The sequence below is a fragment of the Arvicanthis niloticus genome, chromosome 20 (genome assembly GCF_011762505.2).
Source record: "Arvicanthis niloticus isolate mArvNil1 chromosome 20, mArvNil1.pat.X, whole genome shotgun sequence".
Taxonomy (NCBI): Eukaryota; Metazoa; Chordata; class Mammalia; order Rodentia; family Muridae; genus Arvicanthis; species Arvicanthis niloticus.
The window spans coordinates 7,965,442-7,986,709 of NC_047677.1; the positions used below are offsets into that span (position 1 = coordinate 7,965,442).

The 21,268-nt window shown below is 34.3% G+C and overlaps 1 protein-coding gene across 2 annotated transcripts in view; it reads right to left on the reverse strand.

The window, feature by feature from the left end:
- The window catches only part of Ascc3 (activating signal cointegrator 1 complex subunit 3), a 265,284-nt gene that overhangs the window by 118,550 nt on the left and 125,466 nt on the right, over positions 1-21,268 (reverse strand). For both annotated transcript variants that reach the window (XM_034524196.2, XM_076917041.1), the window contains 7 exons: positions 19,774-19,893; positions 13,557-13,721; positions 11,389-11,475; positions 10,218-10,394; positions 4,863-5,088; positions 3,164-3,318; positions 801-899 (listed from right to left, as the gene is read on the reverse strand). In XM_034524196.2, the coding sequence (XP_034380087.1) occupies positions 801-899; positions 3,164-3,318; positions 4,863-5,088; positions 10,218-10,394; positions 11,389-11,475; positions 13,557-13,721; positions 19,774-19,893 (1,029 nt within the window). The remainder of the gene's footprint in view (positions 1-800; positions 900-3,163; positions 3,319-4,862; positions 5,089-10,217; positions 10,395-11,388; positions 11,476-13,556; positions 13,722-19,773; positions 19,894-21,268) is intronic.

The window sequence follows — 21,268 nt, forward strand, 5'->3', positions numbered from 1 at the left end:
TTAATTATTATGCTAATATTTACCCAATGTTTCTGTTTAAGTCTACCAGTATTTTAAGAGAAATATAATTGCTTGTAACATACATGTTTAATATAAAAATGAATTCAAGAAAAACTAATCTGATGCTCACGTAAGGTTTTTGAACATGAAGCTTTCTTTTTCCAGCAGCATATGAAACTACAAGCAAAACACCATTCCAAGACAGTGCACGAAAAGTATTTTTAAAAATTCATTCTGATTATTTTTGAGATTGTAATATAATTAACATCATTTAACCCTTCCCTTTTACCTCCCTCAAAACCTTCCCATATACTCTGTTCTCTTTTAAATTCATGACCTCTTTTCTCATCAACTGTTACCTGTGTGTGTGTGTGTGTGTGTAAATATTCCAAAATATATAAATACCACCTGCTCAGTCGGTATACTACTACTTGCAGGTATTTTTCAGGGCTGAACTAATTCTTTTATCAGTGATTTGTAAAGAATTTTCACTTAGGCGATTCAGTGTTTTTACTTCTCTATGTATATATATCACTGAATTCTTACTTATTTTACCTACGTTTCATATTCTACAACCCTGGAAGACATACCCAAAATTGTAATTAAAGTTTGCAAACAATGGTCACATTGATTTACCAATGTCCTACATTACTGTCTTCCTTTAAAACAACAGAGACAGAAATAATAATTGAAGCTTTAATGGAATGATATCACTGAGAAATAAAATAAGTTCCAGAAACTGTTAGATTTTCTCTTTATGGTAGCAAAATAAGGGAATAACCTCATAATTATTTATTTACCTGTTTTTTAAGAGCTAGAAAGTACTCCGAGTGATAAATATGGTCATTTGTAGGATCTTCTACCCAAATCCACCATGGTTCCCCTACTGTTCCATGGACCTAGAACAGTATTACAGTTCTTATAAGTACCACAATTCAAGACATAGGCTGTTTTTATATTCCTGTCTTTAGCTACTTGCTATTATAGTTTATTAGTTTACTTAAAGTATAAAAAGAAACCTAACATATACACAATGCTACACAACTATAGCCATAATATCATTTTCCAACCTCCAGAGGAAACAAACGTATGCACTAGCCAAACTATTCACTACAGATTTGTATTCTGCATATTTAAAAGAAATGGAATCATACACTTTTATGACTGTTTTTTTAATGATTCAGTATGAATCAATACTTCAATTAAATTTTCAATTAATTAACTGAATATATAAATAAGTATAAATCAATACTTTCAATTAATGTTTCACTGGATGAATAGGCCATATTTTGTTTATCCATGTCAGCCTTAGGTCTTTTACAAGGTCTAAAACTGCCCCATATTCATTTTTTGCCACAACACCTGGACAGTTCTGATTCTCATATGATAGTCAGTTCATGAAATTCTCCTGATAGGAAAGGAAAAACCCATAACAAATACAGGCTGAATTTGTGCTCTAGGCTGAGGGAGTAGGGATGTGTTTCCTTGCTCACTTAAATAGTTTTATTTGGAAAGAGAAGTATAATACATCTGGTAAGCACTCAACAGTATCAGCAAAACAGAAATGAAAAGATCCTGGACCTTGAAACACTCTGCATCATCTACTCTACTTGTGGATTGGCACAAGACTATACATTGTCTATCTTCCTTGCTTCAGGTTCAGTTTTCTAATATTGAAGACTCTAACATCGTACATGACACCATTAACTAGAGGGTTATTATTGATGTTAGCATAAGATAACCGAAACAATAAAAGTTTCATTTATTCCATAAACAAGCATAAAATTTAAAATTCCAAACATGATTTTTCATGCTAACTATACTTTTATATGTTGTACAAAATTCTACCTTTAGAGAAATATTAAAGCAAAGTGGTATTACTATCACTTTTTCCTCAGAAATTCTGAGAATACCAATCATTAGTATGCATATTTATAGATTAGGAAATTCTAGGACTCAGAAGTTTGAGTGCCTTATGTCACTTTAGATAAGCATAGAATGGTGATTTTACAACATGTGGCTGGATAACATTCATTCACTCATATTTCATTTGATTCTTACAATAAGTATGAGGGTAAAACACAGGTATATATTAATTACTGATTGACTGGTGTTCTCTATGGCTCTATTCCAAGCAAAAAGATTCTGACTTGCTTTTACATTTATAATTTCTAACACATTGACTGGTTCAAGAAATATTAACTAAATAGAAAGATAATTCAGAAATTATTACATAAGAGTTTAATGCTTAATTTGCCTTGAAAGAAATATTTAGTAGCCCAGACTGGTCTGAAACTCACTGTGCTGAGTTCTGGGACTCTGGGACATGCTAGCACATTTATTTCATGTAACACTAGGAATCAAGCTCACGACTGAAAATACCAACAATGCTGCAGCCCCAATCCTACTGTTAGGACTGAAATTATATATGGTTTTAAATAGGAAATAGTGAATGGGGCATAAAAAAAAAAGAAAGCATGTGAGGAACCAAGGGAAAGACATCTTGAACAAAAGGTATGTATGATACTACTACTATATGTAGTGGTAAAATGAAAAAAATGAAATATCTATTAATCATGGCTAATGCTACATTTGAATGTCACTGAGGAAGAGATCTCAGGATCAAAGAAACTCGTGACAAGGAAGAAAATGAAGAGTGTTTTTCCTACTAGCCTAAAGTTTAAGAAAAAGAGGTAATGGTAACTTTGTAATACTGATATTTAAAATGTCTGTTAGCAAACAGAATATCAAATTAGTGGCTAGCTTAAATGACAAAGTAGAAATGATAAAAATGTTAACATGAAAAACATGGAAGAACATAAAACATATGGCCCAGTTTAGGAAGCTCCATCTACTGACATGTACTACAGTGTTGAAACTGGAAATTCTGTAGATGCTGAAAGATCTCATTTGTTGACATGTCAATATACCACATTTTATACTAGTATAAATATACCAATTAAAACATATTTCTTAACACACACACACACACACACACAGAGAGAGAGAGAGAGAGAGAGAGAGAGAGAGAGAGAGAGAGAGAGAGAGAGAGAGAGAGAGATTTTCCACGTCTTTGGGACAACTATAAGAAGGTTTGGTGGAGCATGCAGTAGAGATACTCGAGAGTCTCTACTAAAATGGATTTAGGTGTTTCCATCTGTACCTGATCATTCCAAGAGAAATCAGGGTGGATGTTCAGTGATACTCGGAGGACAGTCCGTGTGATGGGCTGAATGGAAGCTTCCATTGTAACAGAAGGAATTTGATGGACACACTGTTTGACCTTCAGTCCAATATTCACATGATGCAAAATGTGACCTGAAAGGAAAGTATCACATAGAAAAAAATGTGCCCCGAATAATCTGACTTGTAAATGAGTCTTCAGAGCCAGGATTTTACTGCTTGTTTTATGATTTGCTATGTAAAATAGCTGACATTCTTGACCTGGCATGTTTGAATATTTTGTAATAGTTAACTTGAATTAGCAATTCATAGCATAGAAACCCAGTATCAAGGTTTCTTTAGGTATTAATAGGGTTCTGAAAATTGCTAAGCCTTGCTACTGTCTGAACAACTATAAAGAAACTCACTTTCTAACTCAGTTCTATGACACAGTATGAAATTATGAAGTATTTTGGGAAAATAGTCATTTCAGTACTATTTACAATAATGGAAATGTTTTATTAAATCCAACACAATTCACTCATCCATATACAATTCCTAACATACAAACAAAAATATAAATTATAGTCTAGCAGCATAATTTAAATACTTATCTTTGTAATCATTCTAAAATGCAGATATGTATGGAAGTAGGACATTACAAAATATAAATGTAACTGACTATACGTAAATGTGATAATTTCAGCAAGTGAAGCTACAGTATATTTTCTAATATCAAGATTATCTTAGCTCTTAAAAAAAGAAGTTTTTTGAAGGTCACACATTATTGAATCAAAATCTTCAACCTCAACTAAATTTAAAATTAAAGGTGATAACTCTTATTTAAAAAAATATACCTTTACTATATTTTCTTAAATTCCTTTTTTAACAATCACATTCCTATTGACATTCTACTGTTATCACTCTACCTAAAATATCCTTCAACTGTAAGTGTAAGAAAGCTCTTGGTCTCTCTTAATAACCCTGGGATTCCAACAGCAGCAGTCTTTGTGATGGGCAGCCTACCTCCCTGCAGAAACAGTATCCATACTATTCAGGAGCAAAGGATTTCCTACTTATATTACATACTTTGCAATAAAATGTTAAATCTCATGGAAATACATGTGGCAAGGACTTTTCAATATTATGTGGAAAAAGAAAAATAATTCTATATACAGAATGGTATCAACTGGGCTTAAAAATGTGGATTGTATAATTAAGATTGCTAAACTCTGGTGAACTGCAAAGCTTATCTTTAACAAATTCTTATTTATTTTACCTTCGATAATTCAGGAGATTTCTAGTGCTCCACTATTTGGCTATACTCCCAGGTACCATACACAATTTTAAAATAAAATTTAAAATTTTTAAAAAAGTAAAACTGCTGATATACAATATTCAAATTAACTAAATATTGAATTTAACTGTGAATGGACATCATCAAATGATTCTCATCATTTATGGGTAAGAGTCAATATTCAAAAAATTAAACATTAAATAATATACACTCCCTTATAATCGCTAATTTAGTCAAGTTACTTAATACAGTCCGGAAAGATGTTTTTATTTTGCTTAGTTAGACAAAAATGATTTCATAAATACTGTCAACAATATCTTAATTTGGAAATATAGCATATTCATATACCAATCAATATATTTTATCTATATAAATAATGTAAAGATTTTTGCTACCTTCTTACCTATTTCATCTTTTCTCATGTCTTTGAGCTTATCCACAGTAAGGTTTTTTTCTTCTAATCTTGTTAGAATGTGTGGAGGTAACACAGAAAATTGTCTCAAAGGGCTAGCCCAACCCCAGAGTCTCTTGTCAATGACTTTACTAAGATTCAAAAGCCTATAGGTCATGGTAGGCCAACGTTTCCTCAGTGCAATTTCAAAGAGAGCACGGACAATTCTAGCTGCATTCTGAAAAACAAAAGGGGGAGACAGAGCGATAACAAAACACTTTAAAATGCCAATAAATTTATTATCCCACCTAGAGTCAGAAAGACAAATTAGAATGAAAATAGTCACAGTACTATTGTGTGAATGTCACTTATTAAACTCTTAGAGGACAGCCTGTTTCTACATTCTTAGGAAGCTCTGCCTTACACCTTCTAACCAAGAATGAAATAGGAAGAGACAAAAGGAAAACAATGTAGACGATAGGCTATTCAAGTAGGAAAAATAAAAGAGACAGGTTGACATGTCCCTAAGAATATCATGAATTGATAAAGTTTTAAAGCAATTTACAGAAGAATTCAGAAAGATTTTTTTGATGGAGAAATATTTTATTATTTTTTAAATATATCATTTTTATTGGATATTTTATTTGTTTACAGTTCAGATGTCATCCCCTTCCCCATTTCCCCACTGCCTCAAAAAAGCCCTATCCCACCCCTCCTCCTTTTTGCTTTTATATTATTTTAATTACATGCATGTATTAAGGTCAGTTCTAGGTTGAGGGTCTAGCAATACAATAGATGCAAACAGTCAAGGAACAAGCAAGACAATAAACACAAATAGTCAGAGAACAAGCAAGACATTAAACCCAATTTTGTGAACACGCCCCAATGATCACTGTTTCTAAGAGCTTATCAGGATGACCAAAGTATCTGAGCCTACTTCCCTGTCCTAGCCCAAAGTCATTTTCATGTCTGAAGCCTACTTCCTTGTTCTAGCCTGATATTTAGATTCCTGCCTGAAATTACTTCTTTGTTTTAGCCTAAGATTTAGATTCCTACCTGAAATTACTTCTTTGTTCTAGCCTAATGTCTGATTCCTGCTTAAAGCCCATTTCCTTGTCCTTGGCCAATGTCATATTCCTGCCAAGCAGCACATTTCCTTGTCCTTGGCCCATGTCAGATTCTTGCCAAGCAGCCCCAAAGGCTCTCGCACCACCCCCCCCCCCCCCCCCCCCGCTTTCATTAACAAGACTGAGTCTGTTTTAGGTCATTCTGACAAGAATGCTTTCCTTACCCGTCATGGAATATGCATTATCAAAAGCAATGCACTTCTGTCTTAGGTTGGTAAGGCTCTGTGCAGAATATTACTCATCCTTGGCTTGCCAGCCAGTTAAATTAATAACTCTCTCTGGGGGTCCATTTTCAGGTTCAAGCCATGCACTTTGGCTGCCAACATGTTGATGTTGTTAAAGACAAGCTTTAACACGATGGGCAGGAATGAAAGTATTTCTAGGACATAAAGGGCTAGCATGATCAAGCTATATATGCCATTCTTGAAGCTTGACCAAATTAGAAATAGTGACCTCAGGCCATGGGTAATTTTATAAGCAGTATTTACTGCATCAACACTCAGCAGAGCAGCATTCTTTAAATTCATAAGCTCACTATGCAAAGTTAAAAGATCCAGAGAGGTGTTAGAATTATGCCAAATACACTGCAAGTGTCTTTAAACTTTTTCCTAATTATAATGACTACCACTGTAAATTTTAGAACTAACATAAATCAATGGTATTTGGCATGACACTCAAGATGGCTCCTTACCCTTAAATTGTGAACCTCCTTCCAATAATTTGAATAGGATAAAGAACATCAATCTGTTCTTCCAAATACCTATCTAAATCCTCCTGTATACTCAACACATTAGTAACATTTTTTTGCTAAATGATTAACAAAAGTAGCTGTCTTAACTTCTTGTGTCATAGCAATTGCAGAAGCAGTGGTGCTAGCAATTAATGTAATTAAAGCTGTTATACCAGCAATAATCAAGCCCACTACCCTCTTGGTTCTGCTTAAACCCTGACTCATTTCTTCCAAGACTTGCAAGCATCAGGAAGATTGTTATGTTATTTCAGCCAGGAGTGAAATTCATGAGGGAAGAGTGACAAAGAAATACTGGTGAGTGGATTGACCAATACTAAATTCCAATGGCCTCTTATAACACAAACATTATAACTAGCTTTACAAATAGAGCACTCATTTAGTTTTCATAGAAAATATGTTATTGACAGTAATATTTGATTTTACTGTTAGACAAAGCAAAGCTTGGAATAATTAACAATTGAGCAATATTACATAGCTATTTGCAGTTAGCATCTATTTGATTCCAGGAGTAAAGAACTTTATTCGACCTTAGCGCTTAAGATTCAAAGCTCAGTGGTCTGTGGTAACTAAGTTGACTGACATATAAAACTTTTTAAAAATTACCATAACATTTTGACTCCATTTGCTTTGTTGCCTTCCTTTATCATTAACTTTAGAGATTTTTTAAAGGTTTGTCTTTTAAATGGTAATTTTATTAAACTTGTTCTTTGATAAGTCCAAACATGTATACTGTGGTTATTCTCACCCTCTCCTACTCTATCAACTCATGTCATTTGGTTAGTGACCCAGTAAATTTAAGCAGGGCCATGAATATGCCTATGGGCTTGGAACTGTCCACTGGAGCCTAGTAGGCTCCAATGTGGGTTCACTGAAGACAATGACTGTCCCTTTCACACATTTTATTAGTAGCCAATAGCTCACGAGGAAAGTGTAGGGTTGAATAGGTCTTTCCCTAATTTTAATAGATGATAGGCCCAGACTTATACAAGCCCAAAAAAGGATACTGATGTTACTATGAGGTCATGATTACAATAGCTTTGTCATGCCAGTCAAAGTGTTCCATAGCTCTCTTATCTTCAGGCTCAATTCTTTCTGCCTTCTCTTCCACAAACTGCTCTAAGTTTCATATGGAACAGTATAAATATTTTGTTTAGGGGTGAGCACTCGATTACCACGTATTCTCTGTATTCTCAACAGCTATAAGCCTCTGCATCCCCCATTATTTACTGCAGAGAGGAGCCTCTCTGATTAAGGATAAGTGTAGAATCCCAATCACAATTGCTGTTATCAAATGAAACTGCAGCAAGCCAGGCATGGTGGTCCATTCCTTTAATCCTAGCAGTTGGGAGGCAGATCCCTTGAGGCGGAGGCCAATCCTGCCTACAACATGACTTACAGAATAGCCAGAGCTACACTGAGAACCCTCTCTTAAAAAAAAAAAAAATGGTTGTGGGGAAAAGGCACCTTATTCACTATTAGTTGGAAGTGTAAACTGGTGTGGCCATTAAGGTAATCATTATGGAGTTTCCACAAAAAGCTAAAAGCTAAACTACCATATGACTTGCTACATCACTCCTTAACATTTGCCAAGAAATCTACATCCTACTACAGATACTCGTTCATCGATCTTCACTGCTCCTCTATTCAAGTGCTAGAAAATAGCGATACTTATCAATCAACTGGTGAATGAATAATGAAAACATTACATAAGGACAATAATATTTTATAAGGCTACAAAAAAAAGCAGTCATAAATTTTTAGACAAATGGGTAAAACTAGAAGACTGTTTTTTACAGTACAGCACTTAAGAGGTTTTTCTATATCTAAAAATGAAGAGTGTTAAGTCTAGACAACATTATAGTAAGAACTGACACATATTAAATATTCCAAATGGCAATGGGCCTTTACTTTTTAGAGAAAATGTGTATTATATCTTCTAAGAAACTATTTTTTCAGTATTAAATTCTTAAATAATGTTTAGATAGTTGTAGACTTTGTTGATACTCATTAGAAATTGCAGAAATATATCTTATTATGTTCCAGAGAGCAAAGAAATAAAAATTTTGATTATTATAACTACCAAAACAAATTTTCCTACTTCATTCCCATTTGTTTTTGTAAAAAGCAAAAATAAACTTGGCACAAACAAAATATTTAAATCTGAAATGATATAATAAAGGTAATAATAATGATGTAAACTGAGTGATCTGTGCATCTTAAAAGAAGAGACACAGGCTCATTTTTCCAAAAAAAATACATGTATCATATATTTGAATGCATAACCAGGCATGTACTTGAGAGTGTGTGCATGTAGGTCATAGGGCAACTGAGAGCATGTGGGTGCCACAGACTGAACACCGATCCTCAGCCTGAGTGCCCATACAGCTTCCAGCCACAGAAACTTGAGTCTTATAAAAGAGTGGGGTTTTGAGAACGTGAAAACATTTGTTTTGTCCTTTTATATAATCTGTGACATTATCATGCATCTTTTTTTTTAGTTAGAATGATTAGATTAATATATATATTCAAACTGTTTACCAATGTATCTGAATTTTTGCTTTTAAATATCTTCTATTTTCAGCTATTTCAAATCCCTCATGACTTTCAATAGTCATGCAACATATAAATGTTCTTTTTCATTATAAATTTGAAGAAAATTATGTACATAAAAGCCAAGAGTGGTGGTACTCCCCAGTGCAGGGAAAGGGAGGCAAAGGCAGAGGCAGAGGCAAGAGGATTTGTGTGAATTATTTTTTTTATGGCCACAAACTGGTTTACATAACTAATCAGGTCAGCTAGGGCTGTACAGTGAGATATTCATTCATTCTTTCTCTATTTCTCTCTCTCTCTCTGTATAACAAAAAACATAACACATTCTAAATAAGATTTTGTTTCAATTTTTATCACATTAAGGGAGGGATTACTAAAAATATAATGCATACTTAAGAGGAAAAACATACATGCTTTGTTATATAAGCTATGTCTATCAGAAAGGCAAATAATAACCACACAAACTATGGTATTTTACTTTACTTCATTTTCTACCTTAATTTTAGAGGTTATAAAGTAAATGAATTATAGTTTAGGGAACAGTTGCCTTTCTATTCTTGACTTTTAAGTACCAGAGGTAGAGAAGATCACTGGTTGTTTTCTGTGTGTGTTTAAATCACACAGGGTTTCACTATATAGCCCTAGCTGGACTTAAACTCAGAGGTTTACTTCAGCTGTATGCTATCATACCTGTTAAGATTACCTATTTTCAAAGAAAAACCTAGCAAAACAAACATGTAGAACAAAATACATTCATTAATTCATATTTAACGGTAAGTTTGTTATAGCCAAATGGAATTCCAGTCCTGACTCATGAGAAAGAATGCATAAATGTTGGAAAGAGGTCTAAAATAAAATTGCAGTTGGCAGCAGTCTCAGTGTGCCTGGGATAAATTGAGTAGTCTTCAAAGCAAAATGGGAAGGGATTATGATTCTTACCTGGGCAACATATGCAGAATCTGATATAAGGGAGAAACTGTCCATCTCTCCTCGGCTAATGTAGGTCTGAAGTAGGATGTTTATTTTCCCATAACTATTTTCCACACCTCCTGGAGCTGAGAGTTCACAGAAATTGCTTAACAAGGTATCTAATTCTTCTATTTCCTCTTCTCTGACCTAAAAGAATTAATGTTTTTATAGTAATACTTTAGTTGAATTAATGAACATTTTATTGTTCAAATTAAACACTTTATGTTTGTACAAGCTTCCCCTTTATATGACAATGTTTTCTTATTGTAGCACTAAAAATACTACTTTGCACACAGGTAGTTTTAAAATACAATGTGAAACTATCTTGAAGCTGTTACAATTGCATTTTATTATTCATAACTAATATTAAAGTTGCAATTGACATATAAAAATTTGCTATGCCATAAAAATTAAGTCATCTGACCTTATCATCCTTCAGTTGATGAGATTTCCTTTTTTATTTGATCAGAGTTAAACCTCTGCCCAACTGGATTAGGGCAAACTTGATTATCTTCAAATACATTCACTATAGTCACATATTTTTATAAGGCATAACACATTCACAACTTAAAGTTGTGAAGTACGATGTTCAAAGTAGTGAAGTTTTTACTGTTAGTGAGATTAAATTAAAATATGGATAGTGCAGAAATATTCAAATCTAAATCTAATCATGCATGTATTTTGTATTTTCTTCAAGGAACTTTACATTTTAATAGTTCAAAGGCTACCCACTAACACTATTTAATAGTTTCTCTCTCCTACCTCCCCCTACACCTCTCTGTGAGACATGATCTCACTGTGTAACTTGGCCTAGATCTTGCTATGGAGACAAGGATGGCTTCAAACTCAGAGAGCCTCAGCCTCTGTCTCCTAAATGGTAGGACTAAAGGCATGTACTACTGCCCCAGATTCATTTGATTGTTTTAATACTACAAAATCTACAAAATTATTGATTTGGGGCAAAAGCAACAGATGTTGTGAGGCATAACTTTTTATGACAGTGGACATTTTTGATGATTGATACTCCAAATGCAATATGATGTTTAATTCTTATGTTGAGAAATAGTAATTAATTATAAGCTAATAAATGAATTTATGTACTTATGTAATAATATTTAATTCTAATCTCAAGATATCGTACCTTAATTTGATCAAATTCTTCAGCTTTGGAGACAATAGCAAAGATATCACCTTCTGTTTTGTGTGCATCAAAGAGCTCATTAAATGTCTGTCAAAATAAATACTTGATTAAAATAAGAAGTCCAATGAAGTGTTCTTAAGTTGCATATCCTACTATAAATTACACAAACTTAGAGAAATGAAGCCCTAGACCATACAGATATTTGTTGTACAGTATTCCAAATTCTCATTTTATACACATCATCAAAGTAAGAAGATCTATAAAAGCAAAAATATAAATAAAGGCAGTTATTAAGCAAATATTACATTCCTAAAAATGTTCATCAAAACATTTTGGTCTGTGTATATAGAAATCTAATCTGGATCATTCACAAATACTAAATTAATCATATATCATATAAATTGCAGAGAAATGAGTATTAAACAGTAATCTGATGATTCTCATAATATTTTATCAATGAAACCAGATGCAGAAAAGCAGGTAGAGGTCATATAGAATGAAGGTGAAAGGCAACAGCTCTAGAAGAATTGCTAACGAACTTGGCTTGGTCACGGTGTGCTAACAAGCACACATCCAAGAAAAATTGTGTAATAGAGAAAATGAGATTATGAATGGGTGATAGAAGGAGCAAAACGCTGGGTACTGGGTTGAAGATTCCCCAGATCACAGTTGTAAGATAATAAATGTCGAAGGATTTAAAGAAATCTAACTGTTATGCAAACATAAAGTTTATTTTGGAAAATTGGGGACAAACTAGTATTTTCTAAGACCTGCTTTATGTATAAACAAACAACCTATCAGTACAAAAGCTACATTTCATATAAACTGATGTTTCTGCATTTGAAGAAATCTAATTGGAATGATTTCTTTTTACATTAAAAATATTTATAAAAGTCCCAAACAAAAAATCAATATAAAATTCAAAACATGGCCATAAATAAAACAAGTTTAAATCTTTCTTACGAATGATCATTGTTACTTTCCAACATGCACTGACACACACACATATAAATTCACAGAGAATATGAATAAATTCAGATATTAAAGGGCACTTCTTCTGATGCAGGATCAATTCAAAAGGCAGTAAGTAAACCAGACATGTTGGAGCATGCCTAGTACCCAGCACTTGGGAAGCAGAGTTGGGAGTCATTTGCATTTAGAAACTAAGACACTAGAACTGGCTACAAAACTGGAATCCCACACCCAGAACCATTCATAAAAAAAAAAAAAAAAAGAAAAAAAGAAAAAGAAAAAGAAAGAAAGAGATATTTAAAATGATATTAAGTTCCATTGTATGTTTAAAATTTTAACCCTCAACAATTCTCAGGCTGCAATAGTCAGCTTGTCCTGATGAGTTATTTTAACTCTACCCACTGGTTCTTAGTAATATGCTTTTTTTTTTTTTTTTTTTTAAACTTTTTCTTTAAAAAATCATTCAACTGTTTTTCATAGTTAAGGTTTCTATTGCTGTGACAAAAAACTATGACAAAAAGCAAGCTGGTAAAGAAACGGTTTCTTCAGCTTCCACTTCTACATTACTGTTCATCATCAAAGGAAATAAAGACAGGAACTTACACATGGTAGGATCCTGGAGGCAAGAGCTGATACAGAGGCCATAGGGCTGTGTTGCTGAACTACTTGCTTCTTGTGGGTTGTTCCTTCCCACAAGAACTTATAAGTTCTTTCAAGGATCAGTGCTTCCTTACAGAATCCAGGAACACCAGCCCAGGGATGGCACCACTCATAATGAGCAAGGCCATCCCTCATTGATGACTAATTGACAAAATGCCTTACAGCTGGATCTCATGGAAGCTTTTCCTCAACTGAGGGTCCTTTCTCGATAATGACTCTAGCTTATGTTAAGCTGATACAAAACCAAGCAGAAAACTATCATTTCCCATTTAATATAATCTGTCATTCATTACTTAGAACTTACTAATATTCTCTACATCCTGCAGAAGTTCACTGACTGGTTGGCAAAGAACCCAGAGTATTTAAAATGTTATTTGTGTATTGTCAGTACAAAGGGTATTATTGAATTAGTTTAAACATGTTTTGTTGTATTAACTGCTTTTGTTATTTTGCATTATCAGCATATTCTGAAGACTAGAATTTATTTAAATCTAAAAATGAAGAGATTATTGTATTTGTTCCATTGAATATATTACCTCAATGGTGTTGTATTTAATATAGTAGTGGCTGGCAGTTCTACCCAAATCAGTGGAAGAAAAATAGCCAGTTCGTTCTTCAAAACGAATCATCTTAGCTTTATCCAGCTTTTGTCCAACTTCAATAAGGAGCTGTTCTCGATGCTTTCTTAATGTTGGGTCAATCTATATGAAAGAAATAGAATGAACACAGACACATACACACACACATAAATGTATCAAACTCTTTACAAAGTTATTGCATACATCTACTTAGAAAAATTAACATGCTTTTTCTTGAGAGTTTAGGTTGAAATTAAGTTCATTTTTAAAATGGCACATAAAAACTGTACATGTTAAAGGTATAGCATGTTGGCTGGGCAATGGTGGCGCATGCCTTTAATCCCAGCACCTGGGAGGCAGAGGCAGGTGGATTTCTGAGTTCAAGGCCAGCCTGATCTACAGAGTGAGTTCCAGGACAGACAGGGCTACACAGAGAAACCCTGCCTCAAAAAACCAGGAAAAAAAAAAAGGTACAGCATGTTGTTTTTATTAATATACAATTGGCAATGATTAAAATGTCTATCTCGCCGGGCAGTGGTGGCGCACGCCTTTAATCCCAGCACTTGGGAGGCAGAGGCAGGCGGATTTCTGAGTTCGAGGCCAGCCTGGTCTACCGAGTGAGTTCCAGGTCAGCCAAGGCTATACAGAGAAACCCTGTCTCGAAAAACCAAAAAAAAAAAAAAAAAAAAAGTCTATCTCTCTAAACAAACCCTTTTGTTAACTTTTTGTTATTTGTAATTACCTGTGGTACTAAAGCATAGGAAATTACCTGCTTTTAAGTAATTGTAACTCAGTACACACTGAATAAACTCTCCACATCTCTGCTCTTCTTAGCCTCTGGGCATCACTATGGTATTCTCAGTTTCTATGTTCACAACACTTAGTTTTCACATGTGAGTAATATCATATGGCAGTTATCTTTCTATATCTGTATCGCCCACAGTCTCTCATTCCAGGAATGTGGTCACAATAGACAGGATTCCATTTTTCCTGACGAATACTATTCAGTGTATGTATGGAACACATTTTCCTTGTCCATTTATCAACTGATAGACAGGTGATGAGTTGTGCTCATTTTGGGGGCATTGTGAAATTTGCTGCCATGAACACAAGACTGCAGATGTCCTTTCAATATACCAATTTCATTTTTTATATGTGAATGTATGTATATTTTAATATTAAACAAAGTTAGAAAAAATTATTACTAAATAATGCTTAAAAACCACTGATGCTATCAACTTGCACATTTTCTTCAAATATTCTAGAATCTAAGATAGTTATAGCTTTAGAATTCCAGATAATAAATACTTAAAAGTTAGACATAAATTTGCTAAAACCAATAGGGACTTAAAATTGTTGAGCCATATTAATATTTAAGAAGATTAGTATTGCCGGGGCGGTGGTGGTGCACACCATTAATCCCAGCACTTGGGAGGCAGAGGCAGGCAGATTTCTGAGTTCGAGGCCAGCCTGGTCTACAGAGTGAGTTCCAGGACAGACAGGGCTACAGAGAGAAACCCTGCCTCAAAAAAACAAGAAAAATAAAAAGATTAGTAGTATTTCCAGGAAAATGGTGGTAAGAGTGCTCTTGCCCAATAATGATCCATAGAACTAAATGCACATTATCCTTTCAAAAATACTTCAAATGTTCTTGAATAAAGGTTCATGAATTTTTATAATTTCTGATGGCAAAACTATTTTGATTATCATAAAAACAGAAACAAAGAAGAAAATTAGATATTTTTTTATAGTATTGAACCTATTACAATACAATCTTTATTGTTGTTGCTTTGAACTTTTGAGATCAGTTCACAGTGTGCTCTAGGACTGCATCCCCCTTATAACTCTCCTATTTTAGCCTTTTAGAAGCTGGGTTAACAGGCATGTGTGGTCATAACCTGCCTTAGTCTTTTTATAAGCAGAAATTATGATATTTAACCAAATATCTGAAAAATTACTCTTATTGTTATGCTGTGTATATACATAAATATGTGTACTGGCATATTCAAGTAAGTAATACATACCAAGTCTCTAAGATTCCTCGTAGCTATAAGCAATGAGATAAAATAAGGTTTCTAGTGGAGTGGAAAGGTATAAAAAAAAATCTTCAAAATCAAATGAGTTAATATTGCCATTGTTTAAAGTAGGTCTTCTAAAGATTTATCCAAGCGAAGACTCAACCAGCAGACCACATGAATCTCATGAAGAAGGAAGACAGACCAAGAGGGGACGCCTCAGTTCTACTTAGAACAAGTAACAAAAATGCTCAAGGGAGCAAATATGGAAACAAAACATTGGACAGAAACTGAAGGAGGGGTCATCAGGAGACCACTCCACCTCGGTATTCATCCCATGTACAGCCACCTAAGCTAAACACTGTTGTGGATGGCTGGAAGTGCATAATGTGAGGAACATGATATAGCTGTCTCCTTAGAGGTCTGCCAAAGACTAACACACTCAGAGGGCGATGCTCACAGTTAACCACTGATATGATCAGGGGTTTCCCAATAGAGAACTTAGAGAGAGGACTGAAGGAGCAGAAAGGGTTTGCAACCCCAGGAGGAAAGCAACAATACCAAACAACCAGAGCCCCCCAGGGTCTAAACCACCAACCAGGGAACACATAGGGAGGGACCCAAGACTCCAGCTGTATATGGAGGGGAGGATGGCTTTGTCGGGCATAGGTGGAAGAAGAGTTTCTTGGTCCCATAAAAAATAAACACAGAGTGGAGGGGGGGGGGAATGTGAGGGTGGGGCGGGGATAGTGGGGGGGGGTAGGTGCGGTCACTGCCTCATAGAAGCATGAGGAGGGGGATGGGATGGGAGGTTTCTGGGAGGAAGTGCGGTTAGGGGATAAAATCTGAAGTGAAAATATTACAACCATTTTTCAAAAGGGGGGAAAAGTTGTTAGAACCAACATCTTTAAAAAGAACGTCAGCCCCCTAGGGGGGGAAAATTTTTTTTTTCTTGATACTAAAACTTGTTCTGAGAATTGTATATTGCAGAATACACAGCCTTGGTGTATCTACTCATCAAGCATACTGAGCAGACCTGCCCAAACCTCAGATGTCCTGGAATTCCATCTGGATGCAGTGAAGACACAGCATCAGAGGCTTATCAACTTACTCTTCCCCCCACCCCTCTTCTAATATCTCAACGCCCATAATCAGCTTGAAGAAGTTAAAGAAGAATCAGCGCCCCTATTCCCTGGGCTTGGGGACTAATGTGGTTAATAATAATCTGTCTTTCTAGGGAAAAGTAGTGGTCTTGTTGGAACAGGGAGGATTAGCTAGGACTTATTGCATAGCCATAACCTATTGGTAGAAATCTGTATAATTATTATCAAGATGAAGTTATAATTTCTTAAATGGTACAAAACTTACTTTGATTTCAAATTTAAGGTTTTCATTGGCACGAGCTTCTTATTAATATAAAAGTGAGATAAATATTGATACTCTCATGGGCAATGTGCCTGTATAACACATTTAGGAATACAAGGCCTAGACCCAGTCCTTCTCTAACTTTTTTAACTGATTTGGGACGGTTAACCTATGAGTTAAGGGACTATAGCAAATTCATGGCTTTGAGTTTATTGTTAGGAGGTTTCCCATATTTTATTTAGAAATAGCTGAGAGGAGTGAACAGACAACAGTTCAGGTGACCTTACATGGATAGTTGGTTTTCAAAACGTCAGAAGTCCATAGAATTGACGCTATAAATATTTCTATATTAATGTTCATTCTGATTAGAGACCTGTCTGCTCCTGACAGCTTCCTGTTGTGGATTCTAAGAAGAAATTCAGCATCCTTGGTGTTATGCCAGTTGTGTGGTGACAGCCACTAGGCAAGAATTGCCTCTTTCCATCTACAGACAAATTACTGTCCAGAAGAGGACACACATGCAGAATAGTTGACTGATTATATCTGCCTAGATAGAGTAATCAGCCCTTAATAATCCTGCATCACTGAGGTCTGTCAGATGACTCTGGGCCAGAAGGCTGAAGATTTGATGCTCGAACGTTCGGTAGTATAGGGGCTTTTCAGGTGTTCAGAGGTCTCTATAAATTGGCTAAGTTTTAGAAGCTACATTTAGTGCTTCCCGTAACTTCAGTTAACTCAGTCATTCTGGATTTCTGAAGGGGTTGAAGACCCATAGTCCCATAGCCAATCCTGGCTATTGACTTTGAGACTTTGAGAGAAAAGATCTGAGTATATAGTTTTCAGCTGACATTCACTCTAAAGCCAAAAAAAAAAAAAAAAAAAAAAAAAAAAAAAAAAAAAAGCCAGGATCAAAAAGTAAGTGTTTTAGTTAGAAGAGATGACAGAAGTTCTGGTTAGTCAACAAAATGATGATGGACTGGGTATTAGGACTATCTTGTACCTCACTGGTACAATTAGGAATAAGTATGGTCTAATTGTATTTTGAGAGAAAAGTTTTACTTTAACAGGAAGAGTGATATGTAGGAGGAGCTAAGTGGGAAGGAGTATTGAGAGGAAGAGACGGAGTAAGGAGAGAAGATGAAGGAGAGGAAAAGCTAGGTGGTGAGAGAGAGAAAGAGAGAAGGGGCATGGAGGCAGATGTTCACATGTCTCCACCAGTCAAAGACAGTTTTTATATCTAGGTTGGGTATTGAGTTATGCTTCTGATTGAGCATTACCAAACTTATAAATCCTTTGATTAACATTTAAAAAAATTATATAAAAGCAAAAAGGAAAGGGGGGGGGCATGGGACAGGGGTTTTCTAGGGAGGGGAAATGGGGAAAGGGGAAGGCATCTTAAATGTAGATAAAATATTAAATAAAAAAAAAAAGATTTATCCATTTGCCTGCAAAATTCAGGATGTCTGTTTTTACTAGCTGAATAGTATTCCATTATGTAAATAAATCATATGTCATGACTCACAGGTTGAGAGCCACTGTTCTATAGCCTTTCCAAACAGCACTGCCAACTGAGGGTGACATGTTCAAATACAGCAAGCTGCCTGTAGGGACCACTTCTCATTTAGATTATCACATACACACCAAGTTAAGTTTTACCCTTTTGGAAAATTTTCATAATGGCCTCAATTATTGTCACAATCCTTTTACTTGTAATGTGAACATTCAGTGTTTCATGCTTACCATGTATAAACTTAAATATTATAATGAAAACCTTCACTAGCAACCAGTTAATCTGGCTGTAAAATAAAGCATTGTCTTAAGGACCAGCACGAAAAATAGAAAGGTAGTGAAATACTTTCTAGGGAAAAATCCAAATATGAAAACTCAGATTTCAGACTAGCATCTTTGGCACTGGTTGTTGCTTCTGTATGAAACTTTATGAAATCTACTGCACAGGAAGAGGAAATACAATAGAAAAGCTCCAGGATTGGCTTTGATAACAAGATCCGATGTGTATTACTGGTAAAAAAAGGAAACACTTTGAGTTAAATTAAATTTTCTTGATAATTTTGACTTGACATAAGTGAATATGCATATGATGATAGTGAAATAATGTTTTCATTAGACCACAACAGGATTTTTCCTGTAATTAGGAAGCACTTACAGCACAAAAGCAGAGTTCTAAAGAAAAAAAACAAGATCATATGGAATCTGTAAGCCATATGGACCACACAACCATAAAGCTCAGAGGAAAGGCTGTCCCCACATGTATCCAATTCTCAGTCTGCCTATGCGCTGATACATGAAAGTGAGCCTGACCTCCACAGAGTTATGATGATAAGTCATCACTGCCACCACTTAAAAATTTTAGAATAGAGGGTAAAGCAACGTGATAAGGGGTAAAGATTATATAGAACATAAGCCTATTATTAAAACATCACCATAAATTTTTTCCTGTCCAGTTTACTCCCAAACTAATATATCAGTTTGAAACAAACACAGCAAAATACTACAAATGGAAATCTATCTGGAAAAGGCTTCACCAGAACATAAATACCAACTTAAATAGTACCAGTGGAAAAAGAGATTTAAGGTAACGTAATTATCAGGGTCAATTTCATTTTCTTCAGTGTCCTCTAAAAAAACATTACAGCTCTGAAATTTTCTTCCAGTTCCCTAACTCTTTTTCAAATGAGGTGAGAGGAACAAATATCTATTTTCACATTATGAAAGGATCACACAACGCAAAAGAAAGCTTGAGCGTTCTGTTCTTTTGTTCCGAGGGAGCTTTATACCTGGTATGCTTTGTGACTGATTCCATATGCTAGTGGGTTTGCTCTCATCCGCACATAGAGGTAAGTGTAGCTTAACCACTTCACTGCTTCTTCCACATTGGTGACTGTTCCCAACGCAATCTGCAAATTCAAAATACAGCAGATTAAAGCAACACAGGAAAAACTAAAACACATTATGGCAAACACTATTTTGCCAGAAATTAGTTTTTGAAAATAGGTCATTGTATTGTGCTTTTCAAAAAAGACAAACACAACTGGTAGGCATGATATTTTCAATTTATTAAATATCACAGTTGCTTCATGTAATTGAAAACAGTACATTAGAAATGATATTTAAAAGCTGAATTTATAAAAAAATAAATAAAACATAAAAATAATAAAATAAAAAACAATAAAAAAATCTTCAATTTTATGACTTTTGATTTTTTCCATGAGTGAACTTTATTTTATAGAGTATTAAAGAACTTTTGTTTTGTTATTTTTCCTAATTCACTTAACATTCAATTTGTTTTAGTTTCATATAATTGTTCTGAAAAGTTTAATATAAGTGTATTTGAATAATAACAATGTCCTACTATGTGCATGTTCTTCCCTGCTTCTGTGAAGTAATTATCAAAAACGCAGAAGGAAAGTTGGCTTTGTCTCTATAGTCTTAGCATTGGGATAGACACACAAATGGAACACAATAGAAAATTGTAACCATTTCTACAAAAAAAGCACGTTTATACATATTAATACTTATACTTAAAAAAATATCCTGCCAAAACTGATGACAACCACTGCTTCAGTGTAAAGGTATAGTTGCAGTGTGTCCTAAGTTTAAAGCTAGCCTGGGTGAACGAGTGACAAAATTCCATATCCAAAGCACTAACAATAAGAAAAACAAAGATGAAAACAACAGTTCAACAAAACAATAAGTCCTTTCATTATTCAAAAAGAATTTATATGTGTGAACTATAATAAAAAAAAGAATGTTTACAGTATATTCAGAAAGTAAATGGAATGTACAATATGGCATTTTAATGTGTTGTTGACATGTACTAACTTAAAAAATATCAATTAATGCTTTAAAAATACAACTAACATGAGCTCTGTGTAAAGAAAATTATTAGACAGTGACATTAACAGAATCTTAATGAGACACTTTTGTGAGATGTATTTGATTATGTATCAGACTAACTGGAAGCAACAGTGCTTTCTGTGAGAGTATTCTAAGTGTGCGGACTTGACACCTATAATTCTTTTACAAATCCTTAGTTCAGTTAGTAAGAAGAGATGTATTCTGTATAAATTATTACATCTTAGGAAGAAAATAAAACAAGGAATGTAATAACTAAGGTATTAATATTAAAGAAACTGACACTTTAATTTGCTTTATTTCTATATAATTTTAGGAAGCAATATATAGAAAGTCATTTTATCATTTATACTAAAAAACTTCATATCTGTTTTAATTCCTATAATTTTAATTTTATATAACTAATTCTGTTAGGAA